Genomic DNA, 15,779 nt, shown 5'->3' on the forward strand with positions numbered 1-15,779 from the left:
CATCAGCAAACTTAATGATGGTGTTGGAGTTGTGCCTGGTCATGCAGTCATGAGTGAACAGGGAGTACAGGAGGGGACTGAGCACGCATCCCTGAAGGGCCCCCGTGTTGAGGATCAGCGTGGCGGATGTGTTGTTACCTACCCTTACCATCTGGAGGTGGCCTGTTAGGAAGTCCAGGAACCAGTTGCAGAGAGAGGTGTTTAGTCCCAGGGTCCTTAGCTTAGTGATGAGCTTTGAGGGAACTATGGTGTTGAACGCTGAGCTGTAGTCAATGAATAGCATTCTCACATAGGTGTTCCTTTTGTCCAGGTGTGAAAGGGCAGTGTGGAGTGCAATAGAGATTGCATCATTTGTGGATCTTTTGGCGGGGTATACAAATTGGAGTGGGTCTAAGGTTTCTAGGATGATGGTGTTGATGTGAGCCATGACCTGCCTTTCAAAGCATTTCATGGCCATAGACATGAGTGCTACGGGTCGGTAGTCATTTAGGCAGGTTACCTTAGTGTCCTTGGGCAAAGTGGCTCTGGTGGTCTACTTAAAACATGTTGGTATTACAGACTCAGACAGGGAGAGGTTGAAAATGTCAGTCAAGACACTTCAAATCAAAACTTATTTGTCACGTGCGCAGAATACAACAGACCTTACAGTGAAATGCTTACTTACAGGCTCTAACCAATAGTGCAAAAATGTGTTATGTGAACAATGGGTAAGTAAAGAAATAAAACAACAGTAAAAACACAGGCTATATACAGCAGTTAAGAACAAATTCTTATTTTCAATGACGGCCTAGGAACAGTGGGCTAACTGCCTTGTTCAGGGGAAGAACAACACATTTTTACCTTGTCAGCTCGGAGATTCAATCTTGCAACCTTTTGGTTACTAGTCCAACACTCTAACCACTAGGCTACCTGCTGCTCACTTACAGTTGGTCAGCGCATGCTCAGAGTACATGTCCTGGTAATACGTCTGGCCCTGCGGCCTTGTGAATGTTGACCTGTTTAAAAGGTCTTAATCACATCGGCTGTGGAGAGCGTGTTCACACAGTCGTCCGGAACAGTTGGTGCTCTCATGCATGTTTCAGTGTTATTTGCCTCGAAGCGAGCATAAAAGTTATTTCGCTCGTCTGGTAGGCTCGTGTCACTGGACAGCTTTCAGCTGTGCATCCCTTTGTAGTCTGTAATAGTTTGCAAGCCCTGCCACATCCGACAAGCGTCGGAGCCAGTGTAGTACGATTCAATCTTAGTCCTGTATTGATGCTTTGCCTGTTTGATGGTTCGTCGGAGGGCATGGCGGGATTTCTTATAAGCTTCCGGGTTAGAGTCCCGCTCCTTGAAAGCGGCAGCTCCACCCTTTAGCTCAGTGCGAATGTTGCCTGTAATTCATGGCTTCTGGTTGGGGTATGTACGTACAGTCACTGTGGGAATGATGTCCTCGATGCACTTATTGATAAAGCCAGTGACTGATGTGGTGTACTCCTCAATGCCATCGGAAGAATCCCTGAACATATTCCAGTCTGTACTAGCAAAACAGTCCTGTAGTTTAGCATTTGTTTTATCTGACCACTATTTTATAGACTGAGCCACTGGTGCTTCCCGCTTAAATTTTTGCTTGTAAGCAGGAATCAGGAGGATAGAATTATGGTCAGATTTGCCACATGGAGGGCGAGGGAGAGCTTTGTACGCGTCTCTGTGTGCGGACTATCTAGAATTTCTTTCCCCCTCTGGTTGCACATTTAACACGCTGATAGAAATGAGGTAGAACTGTTTTAAGATTTCCTGCATTAAAGTCCCCGGCCACTAGATATCGTGCACCAGTTGTTGTTTACATATATGCATAGGCCCCTCCCTCGTGTCTTACCAGAGGCTGCTGTTCTATCCTGCCGATAGAGTGTTTAACCCTCCAGCTGTATGTTCTTAATGTCGTTGTTCAGCCACGACTCGGTAAAACATTAGATATTACAGTTTTCAATGTCCCGTTGGTAGGATACATGTGCTTTCAGTTCGTCACATTTATTTTCCAGCAATTGAACCTTAGCTAGCAGGACGGAAGGCAAAGGAAGATTAGCCACTCCTCGCCTGATCCTCACAAGGCATCCTGATCTTTTTCCGTGAAATCTCTGTTTCCTTCTCCAGCGAATGACCAGGATCTGGGCCTGGTCGGGTGTCTGTAGTATATCCCTCCCGTCTGACTCATTGAAGAAAAGCTCTTTGTCTAATCTGAGTTGAGTAATCGCAGTTCTGATATCCAGAAGCACTTTTCAGTCATAAGAGACGGTAGCAGCAACATTATGTACAAAACAAGTTACGAACATCTCGAAAGAGCTGGTTAAGAGCTGATAAGACGGCAGCCATCCCCTCTGGCGCCATCACTGTAGCTGTGGAGATAAATAACAGTTTTAGAATCAAATGCAGACTCCAGTTTGCTTAAAAGTATTGTCGCAACCCTGCATTCCAAAGATGCATGAATTGTGCAGGATATATTCTATTTATCCATTCTGGAGGGAAAATTAGAGTTCAATAAGACTGTCTGCCTTACAGGATTTAGTTTAACCTTTTTGAATTATATATTTTCATTATAATGCAGAAGCTGGCAATATTAACTATTCTCCCGTTGTGCTGTATTAGATAGACAGAGGACAGATCACTATGTTTTATCATAAAACAAATACGTATTTATTGAAACTCTACTATTACACTAGGCGTTCAAGGCCCCCAATTCATTCTTAGAATTTGACTTTCTGTAAGTAAATACCGGGTTGTTTTTTGTTAACTTTTAGAGAACAGTTAAATCAATGTGTCCAATCCGGAAGAGTCCACTCTGACAAAGGGGGTTGAATACAATATTATCGTACAAAATAGGTACAAAACGTTCCTATGTCGGAATAAGATTACACAAAATAGCCCATAAAATTGTCAGTCATTCAATCCGTTTGTAGACGACCATTGAAATTGATATAGAAATGGGCAACATTAGTAGAGCCCTCAATTTCATCTCGGTATTCATAAAGTAGGCTAACTGAGTTCAAAGTCTCCTCTGAGGTGCATTTATTCCGCTAAACAGTTGTACAACGTTTCGTTTCGCAACTTAAACGAGAGTTTGTATTGGACAAATTCAGTTAGGTCCCTCCCCGTTTCGTTCCGTTTGCTTCCGTTTAAGAAACATTGACGGATAGAATACACCCCAGTTGTTGGTAAGAACGTTTCGGTTCCCATCGATATCACAGCAATAATTTTAAAGGATCTCGGGAGTTGACGCCGGAGGAATTGCAACGAGCTAGGGAAGTCTTTTAGGACCGCAGTCACAAGCCATGTTCCATTTTAGAGACTAGAATAGGGTATATTTTAAGAGATACCAGTTCTACAAGCCATAATTAAGACACTTGTTTTACGGTTTAACATAAGGCCACAGTGTTTCACAACTTTTACAACGCAGAATGCCTGTGAAAGGAGGCGGAAGAGTGGCTGTGTATCCAGGCAAGGGCGAACATTTCGGAGTAAGTCAACTGTAGTTTGTTTTACCATTACAGACTGTAACTTTTAGCATACCGTATCGCTGTATCTTAACCCGCTGCATCCCAAGAATATGCTGTAGGTATTTGTAATACATATATATTTTAGGAGTTTTACGGTCATGAGGGGGTTATCGGGTGGCTGTACCTTTGCTACGTATGGAGCAACCAACGTTTATAACCTTGTGAATTCACCTGTAGAGTTTCGCCCTCTCGGCCAATAAGAATGACGCCGGAAGCATTTAGTCACATATTTGCACTTGTTGTCAAGTAGTTGTGCATTATTTACACACAGTTTAGATTCCTGTGATATAGAATATTATATTTGACTATTTTTATTCTGTCACTTTTAAATCTTTCAAGTTTAAATGTCTATTCATTTGAAAATAAGTGTGTGTGTAGCCTAATTTCATGTTAGGCCACATCAATTCAGAAGAGTGTGTGTGGACGGACGCACCCCAAAGGCTCTCTCTGTACTTGGCTCAGTATTGTCTGTCTGTCTGGCCCCAGCAGGGGATAAATTTAGGGTACACAGATTGCTGGGATGAGGATCGCTGGAGCGGTCAACCATTACGCGTTGGGTGCGTGTGTGTGTGTATGTCGGTGAATATGTATGAATTTACAGTGTGTGTGTGTGTGTGTGTGTGTGTAACGGGTTGATGATGATCACATTGCTGACCTCATAAAACCCAGTCCTCTCAACCCTCAATATGGCATTTGTTTACACGGCTACTGTATTAATTCAGCAATAACAGGCAAGTGCTGATGAATATCTTATTCATCAGTCTAGTATTAAATCCTGTCTTTTCAGCATGTGATTATCACTATACTCTAAATCCAATAAAACATTTTACAGACCCAATTTAAAGAAACTACTTGTGCAGGCTTTATTGCACATTTGTTAAGTCTTTACAAGCACTGTCACACATTTCTGAAGAATCCATAGCCTATATGCCTTATATAGGCTTTTAAAGATGGAACAATTTAGCTATTGAGACAAATCTTGCTTGTTTGTTGAAATAGCTTGTGGTGAGTGGATAATTGTTATACAGTCACTGTCAACCCTCCACACAGCCTCAATGGGTGCCACTGTTCTATCTGCCCAGCTGTATCGACAAGAACCATCGCTCCATTCTAGAGTGAGTAGCTGTTAAAGTACAGTAGTGTGTCTGTTACAGTGGTCACTCTCTATTGGGTGAGGACTTCAGTCATACAGTAGAACTTCATTTGAATTTCCAGGAGGTGATAATACATGTTAACTAGATGCACGTTGATTTTCAATGTGTCCTTCTGAGGGGAAGAGCGTGTGTTACAGTGTGAGTCTGTAGGAGGAGCATGTGAGAGCTTGTGAATGTTTGCACATGTGAGTACAGTATGTAGGCCTACTTTGTGTGTATGTGTATATATATATATATATATATATATGTATGTATGTTGCTTCAAGGTCCCACGTTGGAGAGATACGTGTTCAGAGCAGACCTAAGGATGGGTGTGTGTGTGTGTGTGCCAGGGGGGCTCGTGTCTTGCTGACCTCTGTAGCGTGGAGCAGGTGGTCCCAGCAGTAATCCCCAGAAGGCCATAGGATAGAAACCACCGTGGCAGTTCTAATCTCCCAGGGAGCTGTTTGGCTTCAACCCCCCCCCCCCCCCCCCTTTTCACACGCCACTGACCAACACACACACAATCTGATCAGCCCCCCAGCACTCAATTAGGACTATAATTAGGATGCTCACAAACTGGAGTAGGGTTTCTAAAGTGACAGTTGAAGGAAGAAATTACTGTTGCAGTAAATATTGAGTACCTGCTACACCGAGTATGTTAGAATGTATTCATGTTACTACATATTACTACCTTTCTAGAGGTTATCATGTAATCAGTGGTGGAAAAAGTACTCAACTGTCATACTTGAGTAAAAGTAAAGATTAGTGATGCGCCGATATGACATTTTTGGCTGATTCCGATATTTTCCTTGCCAAAAAACCCGATACTGAGAGCAATGATTTAGATAATTTTAAATATTGGTTAAGAATAATGAAAATGACTGCAGTTTCAACTGGTCATTGTTTTCAGGCTGGTTGTATTGGTGCTAGCTAGGTACCAAACTAAAGCTAGCTAACCCATCAGAAGTTGTGGTCCAACAAATAATTCTTTATTACCAACGTGGTATTGTAAATACATCGTTCGTGGTCGGTATTTGCTTGTTTGCAGACGTTTTTTTGTACAGCATTGACAGTGCTACAGATATTAGTGGTGGCGCTTGGCTTGGACGTGCAAATTCAGAACACACAACATTCTATAATAGAACGGTGTTATTTGACGTTCCAAATTAATAGCCTATTTAATGCGTCAGTGTTTTTTGACTTGTTAAATCGTGTTATTTGATGGATCTTTTTTGACATCCAAAGACCCAAACGGTGTTCCATTGTGTGTCGTGAAGCTAATAGTAGTGACACTATTACCGTGTAACTCCGTTTTTTTTTTCTGTGTATTTTTGCTTAAGTACATTAGACCATTGCATGTAGTACAACTCTCATGGAGAGGGCGTGGACAGAGTTAAAGATTCCTCTGAGTACCAAATGGCACTCTATTCCCTATATAGTGCACAACTTTTTTTTTTTTTTTTTTTTTTTTTTTTTTTTGAATTTTACCCCTTTTTCTCCCCAATTTCGTGGTATCCAATTGTTGTAGTAGCTACTATCTTGTCTCATTGCTACAACTCCCGTACGGGCTCGGGAGAGACGAAGGCTGAATGTCATGCATCCTCCGATACACAACCCAACCAGCCGTACTGCTTCTTAACACAGCGCGCATCCAACCTGGAAGCCAGCCGCACCAATGTGTCGGAGGCTACACCGTGCACCTGGCAACCTTTGCTAGCGCGCACTGCGCCCGGCCCGCCACAGGAGTCGCTGGTGCGCGATGAGACAAGGAGATCCCTACCGACCAATCCCTCCCTAACCCGGACGACGCTAGGCCAATTGTGCGTCGCCCCACGGACCTCCCGGTCGCGGCCGGTTACGACAGAGCCTGGGCGCGAACCCAGGGACTCTGATGGCACAGCTGGCGCTGCAGTACAGCGCCCTTAACCTAGTGCACTACTTTTGACCAGGGCCCATAGGCAATAGGGTGCTTTGTGGGACATTGCCCACATGCCCTCCCTCCTGTTGCCTTTCAACTCAACTCTCAGCTCCCTCCCTGCTTGGAGAGCTGTTCCTCTTATCTGTGTAAATAATCTGGTGGTGAGTGTATTCTGACTGGAGCTAGCACTCATATACGCTTACTGGTAAGCATTTCTCTTTGGTGAGGCAAAGGGCATGGGACAGGGTGCCAAAGGCATGCTGGTGTTGAAATCAAACCCCTCGTGGGGAACACATTTGCACCAAATTGCTCAGGCCATCTGATCTCTGATTGGCCGGATCTAATGGTGGTGCAGAATTCTGATTGGATGGTCTGGGGTTGTTGCCATGAAGAGCAGTGCCGTGACTCTCTTATGCCTTAATCACACCAACAACGTCCATTGCATTTTTGTACACCAGAAGTATATTAATTTCCAATGGAACGTTGCGTTTGCCTTGCAGCATTGCGTTGCAGAGGGAGTTGCAGTGCGTTCTGTGTGGATTTATCCAACGTATGCATCAAACTGTATGCGTAGACGCCTTGTCAGAAATGGTAACAGAAGGTGAATGTTGAACACCCATCTAGATGATGCTGCATACCATTTTGCGTAATGAGGTGTGTAGGTGTGATCGAGGCGTAACAGGATAACAGTTAGTGTCATACACACACAGAGTTGACTGTGTGCCTAGATCAGCTGTTAGGTTTCCACTAACACTCATGGAACTGCCCTACACATACTGTGTGTGTGTGTGTGTGTGTCTGTCAGACAGACAGACAGAGTATACAAGACATTATGAACACCTGCTTTATGAACACCACCATGACCGACTGACCAGGTGAATCCAGGTGAAAGCTATGATCTCTTATTGATGTAACTTGTTAAATCCACTTCAGTCAGCTTAGATGGGGAGGAGACAGGTTTAAAGAAGGATTTTAAACCTTGAGACAATTGAGACATGGATTGTGGATACGATATGTGTCATTCAGAGGGGGATTGGGCAAGACAAAATATTTGTCTTTTAATGGGGTATGTTAGTCGGTGCCATGCGCACCGGTTTGTCTCAAGAACTGCAACGCTGGGTTTTTCACGCTCAACAGTTTCCCGTATGGATCAAGAATGCTCCACCACCCACAGGACATCCAGCCAACTTGACACAACTGTGGGAAGCATTGGAGTCAACATGTGCCAGCGTCTCTGTGGAACGCTTTCAACACCTTGTAGTCCATGCCCCAATGAATTGAGGCTGTTCTGAGGGCAAAAGGGAGGGGGGTGCAACTCAATATTAGGAAGATGTTTTTAATGTTTACACAAAAGTATGTGGACACCTATTCATATTAGTGGCTTCGACTACTTCAGCCACAACCGTTGCTGAAAGGTGTATAAAATTGAGCACACAGCCATGCAATCTCCATAGACAAACATTGACAGTAGAATGGCCCGTACTGAAGAGCTCAGTGACTTTCAGTGTGGCACTGTCATAGGATGCCACCTTTCCAACGAGTCAGTTTGTCAAATTTCTGCCCTGCTAGTTCTGCCTCGGTCAACTTTAAGTGCTGTTATTGTGAAGTGGAAACGTCTAAGGGCAACAACGGCCCAGCCGTGAAGTGGTAGGCCACATAAGCTCACAGAATGGGACCGCCGAGTGCTGAAGCGCGTAGTGAGTAAAACTTGTCTGTCCTTGGTTGCAACACTCCCTACCAAGTGCCAAACTGCCTCTGGAAGCAACGTCAGCACAAAAACTGTTTGTCGGGAGCTTCATGAAATGGGTTTCCATAGCTGAGCAGCTACACACAAGCCTAAGATCACCATGCGCAATGCCAAGTTTCGGCTAGTGGTGTAAAGCTCGCCGCCATTGGAATCTGGAGCAGTGGAAACACTGAATCTCACTTCACCATCTGGCAGTTCAACGGATTCATCTGGGTTTGTCAGATGCTAGGAGAACGCTACCTGCCCGAATGCATAGTGCCAACTATAAAGTTTGGAGGAGGAGGAATAATGGTTTGGGGCAGAAGTGTTGTGATTGTATTATTATGATGTATTTACCCTGACATCACTTCCTCCTAAGAGCAGCTAGAACAATAGACAGACCTAGTCTTCTGATGGGGCAGAAGATAGGATCAGAGGATGTAGGCAGAGGAAGGATGCAGAAGGGAGAGGAATAAAAGAAGAAAGATGGAGGGAAGGCCAGTGTCTGACGTGGTTGTTTACTGATTGACGATCTCCCAGTGATCAAAAGCCTAATAATAATCAGTCTCTGCATTCTGCATTCCGCTGCTCTGTCCTAGTTCTGCTCTGCCCTCTGCTACTTTCCGAATGCACACACACACACACGCGCCTTTACCATCCTTGCAGTAGCAGATTATCTTTGTCTTATAGTGGACAACAACCGCACTTCTTCTCCCCTGCATTCCAACCCGAAGCTTCCCTCTCCTCCTCCTCCTCCTCCTTCCACACGTTAGTTCACACACCTAAAATACCCTCAGAGAGGACAGGAATGACCAAATGGCGAGCCCAGCTCAAGACCTTTTTGCTCAACCTGTTGAGTAAGAACCCTGTAATTGGTTTACAATAGCCATTGTCTGCATCACAAATTGCACCCTATTCACTAAATGGTGCACTGTAAAGGAAATAGGGTGCCATTTGGGACGCCTTATTCTTACTTCCTGGTGGGACATTCAGGGACAGTGGAATTGTTAGTGGGTTGACTGGGTTTTGGGGGAAAGCCCCCCTTAGTCTATATGCCACTGAATACCATGGCATGCAGTTGGCCTATATGTGCAGCTGTGTGTTGAACAAATGTTGAACAAAGAAGTCCAAACTGGCACCTTATTTCCCAAATAGTGCACTACTTTTGAACATGGCTCTGATCAAAAGTAGTGCACTATATAGGCACATTTTGTTTTTCATTTAACCTTTATTTAACTAGTCAAGCCAGTTAAGAACAAAATCTTATTTATAATCACGGCCTACCCCGGCAAAACCCGGACAACACTGGGCCAATTGTGAGCCGCCTTATGGGACTCCCAATCACGGCTGGATGTGATGCAGCCTGGAATCGATCCAGGGACTGCAGTGACGACTCTTGCACTGAGATGCGGTGCCTTCGACTGCTGCACCACTTGGGAGCCCAGAATATGGTGCCATTTGGGACTAATCTAGTGTTTTCCAAATAGTGAATGGCTCTCTCTCTCTGTTCAGTTCAGCTATAATTACATGGCATTAATTTCTGTGTTCAACCCATCACCATCCAACAGGAATAAGGGGCAGTTGGCTATTTTAGTGCCGGCACAGAGGATGTAGGCCCTGAACACACACACACTCACACACACACACACTACCCCTGTAATTGTTACTCTGGCAACCACTAATTTTACTGTCTTTGTTTAGATTTCACAACGATGCTGGTGCTCCTTTGGAGGAAAAAACACCTAGCAGCTATTTTACAGCGTTTTCTTGGGGGAAAGAAAAAACACACAGGTTTTATTTGTATCTATAAGTGATTTGAGTGATTCTTTTTATCTGAAGTGTTCAAACACTTATATTTATTTATGTTAAAGATCCAATACTGCCGTTTTTATCTCAGTATCAAATAATATCTGAGTAGAAATTAAGTCCCTTACTGGTCAAAAATAAACAAAAATTGCTTCTTTGCAATACATTTCTCAATAACTAATTTCGCTAGGACTGTCTGGGAGTGGTCTGACTGGCAGGAGAAAACTGAACTAGCTGTTATTGGCAGAGAGGTATAGAACTCTTTCTTATTGGTCTATTAGCTAATTAACTGTCTAGTGATGTCACCAGGCAGGCCAAAACTCCATCCCACCACAACTGGCAGAAATGTTGGACTCTCTTTTCAAACAGCATAATTTTTAGTGAAGCACCGATATGGCATTTTTGGGCGATACAATATCCAATATTTTACTTGCAAAAACAAAAACGCTAATCGATATTAAAAATGTTTGCAGCCTTTTAAGCATTGTAGTACAGTTAAATAGTTAACACACACACACATGGATGCAGCGGTCTAAGGCACTGCATCTCCGTGCAAGAGGCGTCACTACAGTCCCTGGTTTGAATCCAGGCTGTATCACATCTGGCCGTGATTGGTAGTCCCATTGGGCGTCGCACAATTGGCCCAGCCTCGTCCAGGTTTGGCCGGTGTAGGCCGTCATTGTAAACAAGAATTTGTTCTTATCTGACTTGCCTAGTTAAATAAAGGTTAGACACACACACCACACCACACTGACCAAAAGTTAGTTAGTTGGCATTTACATATGTCCCCATTACCAGTAACACATAATCAAAACATATTTATTTCACTTACTTGCTGTGCTGTTTCCTTCATTTGCTCAGTGTCATTCTCAACCAGGATGTCTATGAAACACCGTTTGGGTCTTTGCTATGGGAACGCTGTTTGGGACATATCAATTAAGCTTGTTGACCAATCAGAACCTGAATATGACTGCACGGCACATAATAATTCAACGCGTTCATACATTTTTCCCGTAGTAATTACACATTGATTACACTGTCACTCGTATTTCATATGTCACAACGATTCATCAATACGTATGCTATGATGCTGGTAAAGTTGTCTCGCACACCTACAGTGCTGGTCATAAGCAAAAGCTAGCTAGCTCATGGATGCAAACAATGTTCTTCCCCAAAAACATAGCAAAATGACAATCTGTTGTAGAAGCAATAGTTAGCTACCTAACTATATAGCTAGGTGTCCTCATCTAAAATAACCCTAATTTATGAGACATTTCTTATTTGGTTAATGCTGGTCAGACCCATCTATGTGAAGCTAGCCACAAATAGGATTAGCCACAACAGTGGACTTTGTGGTTAGCCTTCAAAATACAAGTCTGGCATAATTCTACTATTTGTATTAATTTGCATCACTGTCAATAACATAGTTTTATTTTGAAGGCAAACTGCAAATTCCACTATTGTGCCTAATTTGATTGTGGTTAGCTTCACATAACCCGGTCCGGTCGAGCATCACTAACCAGATGAAGCTAGCTGGCTGCTTATAATGTTAGCTTTGGGCAACATGGTTAAGTAGCTTGCTAGCTATTTATTTTCATGAACTGAAGTTCAATTTCAATAGGCGAACAACAAGTGCTAATACTAGCTAATACTTACTCACAAGGATTCCTAAATCATTGCTGAGAAAAATGAAAATGACTGCAGTTTCTACTGATCATTGGTTTCAGGCTGGTTGTATTGGTGCTATCTAGGTACCAAGCTAAAGCTAGCTACCCCAGAAGTTACGGGCGAACAAAATATGCTTCATTACCAACGCGGTATTGAAAACATCATTCGTAGCCGGTGTTTGCAGACTTTTGTTGTACAGCTTTGACAGTGCTACTGTATCTTTTTTGACACGCAAAGACCCAAATGGCGTTCCATAGTATGTATGTTGTAAAGCTAGTACTGTGTAATGCCGGTAGGGCAATATCTGAAAAATAGTGCACTTGGTAGTGTGTACCGGTGCTCAACCATTCGACGAAGTCAACATCACCTACGACAGAGAATGGTTGATTGTCAAGGGCAATGAATTCCAGTATCTTGGCTTTAATGGATTTCACCTTTGTGTTGTCTCACTGAAATGTTCTTACTCTTTCAAATGAGTGCTCGACTTGTTGACTGCTAGATCCACACAGCAGACATTGTGGGCTAGGTTAGGAATGCTGTGTTGCACATGTAGCGCAACATTTTATGTGCCGTCATTACGTTATATAGGTATGCACCTCAGCTTTGACATCGGTTTTGCACATCGGTGTTTAAACTAGACATCGGGCCGATACTGACATTGGCATTTGTAGCTAATATCGACCGATTCCGATATGTTCACTGATATATCGTGCATCCCTAATAATTTTCACAATTCCGCAGTATTATTCCAACCTCAGTGTGGAAACATTTGGAAACATTTGGAAAATGTTTGACTGCACTGCCTTTAATGCAATTTCAGGACTTTAATTTTGTTTTAGATATTAAACAGTAAATAAGTACACATGTTTTTATGTTTACAATGATTTGGTCTAACTCCTCAAAGGGAAGAGAGAGAAAGATTTTAAGATGTGTACCTAGGGGATACTACAGTCTGTGTGTATGTGCATGTGTACGTATGCATGACACCACTCTCCAGTCCCAGTTGTTTGCTACTCATTGGCTTGCTAGTCATTTAACAGTTTGACAAGATAATGTGCTAGCTCGCTGGTTGTGTAAGAATTAGTTTGTGGTTGTGCTAGCCAGCTAAACAGCTAGTTAGCGATCTTGTCAGTTGACTGTTAGCTAGCCAGTTATTTTGACATTTAAACAAATTCTGTTTTGATCCAACAGCCCATGCCAATATTTTTTACAAAATGTGATTTTTTTTAATGAGCTAGCACGACACAAAACGCAGGCAGAGGGACCGTTTACAGAACGTTTACAGAACACTTCCTGCATGGCTGCATCACCACACCCCAGTCCACCAGTCCAAAGCACAGTCAGGCCAAGACTGCCAAGACCCAGGCTAACACTGACTGAGAGATGTAGACAATAGAGGACAGGCAGCCAAAACCCAGGTTAACTCCACTTGGCACGGTGAGATCTGTGCTCTAATTTCAATGTTGATCAGAGAAATTAAACATACTTATTATTTAGTAATAGCAAGAAATGCCCTTTGGTAATTAAGGTTTTGTTGAACAGCAGCAGCAGCAGGAAATGGGGTGTGTACAGTATGTGTCCAAGGAGAAGAGACTTTTGCATATTTCAGATCAAACACCCATACAGCCGCACCACATTCGTGGGTACAACTTTAAATAGTGTTGGGTTTCCTTCAAATACTTTGAGAGTTGGAAAGCAATGAATATGTGGTTGGTTTATTTTACCTTCACTTATATTTGGGGCAATATGAATGAGGAAACCATTGGAGTGAAATGTTTTACCATAGCAACCCCAGTGCTACAGTAAAAACAAGTGTGATATTATTATGTATTTACCCTGACATCACTTCCTCCTTAGAGCAGCTAGAACAATAGACAGACCTGGTCTACTGATGGGGCAGTAGATAGGCTCAGCGGATGTAGGGTGAACAGAGAGGAGAGGGGAAGCAGGAGGAGGAAGCAGAAGAGAGGGGGAGAGGATTATGTAGAGGAAGAAAGATGGAGGGAAGGCCAGTGTCTGAAGTGGTTGTTTACTAATTGACGATATCCCAGTGATCAAAAGCCTAATAATCAGTCTGCACTCTGCACTCCGCTGCTCTGGCCTAGTTCCGCTCTATTCTCTGCTGCTCTGGTCTCTCAGATGTTCTGTACAAAGACACAATCCCAGGTGCAACACTGAAGGGAAAAGGATAGAAATAGAACCACAATTTATTATGAAGAAAAACAGAGATTTAAATGACTCATGCCCATATGGCTGAGATGAACATTCTCTCATATGAAAACAAGACAAAGTGCTTTGTGTGAAGTGTTTTATTTTTTTTTACCCTCCAAAGCAGTCAAGCCTTTACTGTAGATTTATGGAATGTTTTTGGTATTTGTGATTACATTAAGACGAGGTCAATGTATGAATAATTTAGACTAACAATGCTAATGATGTTTATGTGATAATAACAACTTTATTTACAAACAGTAAACAGGCCACCTAATAATACAATGAGGGAAGAGGAATTCAGAATGTGTGAATAGAATGACTCACTAATGAGATGACATCACAATGGAGAGCTCAGACAGTATGGAGAATAGCTGGCACAGTGTAGAGGGAGAGAGAGAGGCGAGGGCGAGAGATGGGTGTGCAAATCCTGGTGCTCCAAAGTGGGCATTGTTTTATAAAACAAAATCAAACAGCAAACTGAAACCCGTAGTTGAGGCTAGACCACTTGGCCTTTCTGTTTGGACTGGACTGCTGTCTCTAGTGCTCTCTTTGGGGCTGTGAAGAGCTACTGTATGTGTAGGAGAGCTGAGTTGGGTTATGGTCACTGATTAGTAATCACTGACCTTACATGACTAGGATAGATGAAAGATGCATACATAGGTTTAAGTGGAGGCTCTATCCAATCTTAAAATAAGGGCTTGGCTTACCCATGGAAAACCATACAGAATCAGACTAGAATAATCAATCTAAGCTTCCTCAATATAACATCAGTGATCACTTCAAGGAAAGATGGGCGGGAGGGATGGAAGAGATCCCGCTTATATTTAAAATAAACAAAACAGGGTCTGGTTCAAACATGGTCTGGTACCTCTTTAGTGTGAGACACAGGGAAGATCTCAATTGTATACTCGCGTCTCCTCCTCAAAACCCATTGGATGAGAAAGCTAGAGGTCCCCCCTCTCTGACCTTCTCCTACAATGAGTTTTGAGAAGGAGACGAGGATAGAGGGTGGACACGAGGAGTATGCAATTGAGTTCTTCCCTCACTCTGTAGTGGAGCTGACCTTTTCATTCAGCCACCACCTGCCTGCCTGGTGCCCAGAGATGACATGACAGATATCCTGCTGTGACACTTAATAGTAGTGTGATGTCTGATCTTTAACACTCAGCTCTGTGGATGGATTAGATAGGTCTGATCTACACTACTGAACATTATACAGAGAAGGAGGGAAAAGAAAAGAGACAAAGAGAGTGATGGGAAAGATATTTAATGAGGAGAAGAAGGGGATTGTGAGAGAGGGGGAGAAAGAAAAAGAATGAAGCAGGAGAGGGTGAAAAAGAGGGAGGTGGATGAGGGAGGGTGAAAAAGAGTGGGGTAATGGGCAGCTTATAGTCTGATCGTTTAACAGGAAGTGAATTGTGCATCGCAAACTTGATAGCATCATTAATCATCTGCTTGTCTGATGGACTCTTAAGACATTCATCCCTCCCTCTCTTAGGGGGAATGGGGTAGAGTGAGTCTGCAGGAAGGGTACCACATGGGGGAGGAGGATGTCTTCCCTGTAACGCACAGAGTTGAGATTGCCTGCAATGACAACAAGTCCGATGATGCTGTGACACACCGCCCCAGACCATGACGGACCCTCCTCCTTCAAATCGATCCCGCTTCAGATTACAGGCCTCGGTGTAAAGCTCATTCAGTTGACGATAAACGCGAATCCGACCACCACCCCTGGTGAGACAAAACCACGACTCGTCAATGAAGAGCACTTTTTGCCAGTC

General features: G+C 43.3%; 1 protein-coding gene across 4 annotated transcripts in view; it reads left to right on the forward strand.

Annotated features, from left to right (window-relative positions):
- The window catches only part of LOC110526042 (tight junction protein 2), a 126,399-nt gene that overhangs the window by 17,363 nt on the left and 93,257 nt on the right, over nt 1-15,779 (forward strand). For 2 of the 4 annotated variants that reach the window (XM_090238027.1, XM_036980247.2), the window contains exon 1: nt 3,158-3,494. The exons of 1 other annotated variant lie outside the window; for it this stretch is intronic. In XM_090238027.1, the coding sequence (XP_090094153.1) occupies nt 3,435-3,494 (60 nt within the window). In that variant the 5' untranslated portion in view covers nt 3,158-3,434. Of the gene's footprint in view, nt 1-3,157; nt 3,495-15,779 lie in introns of those variants that run through there. One more of the 4 variants, XR_016496702.1, reaches the window with a different exon arrangement.

This window comes from Oncorhynchus mykiss, chromosome 6 (assembly GCF_057628025.1).
Source record: "Oncorhynchus mykiss isolate SJ-2025 chromosome 6, ASM5762802v1, whole genome shotgun sequence".
Taxonomy (NCBI): domain Eukaryota; kingdom Metazoa; phylum Chordata; class Actinopteri; order Salmoniformes; family Salmonidae; genus Oncorhynchus; species Oncorhynchus mykiss.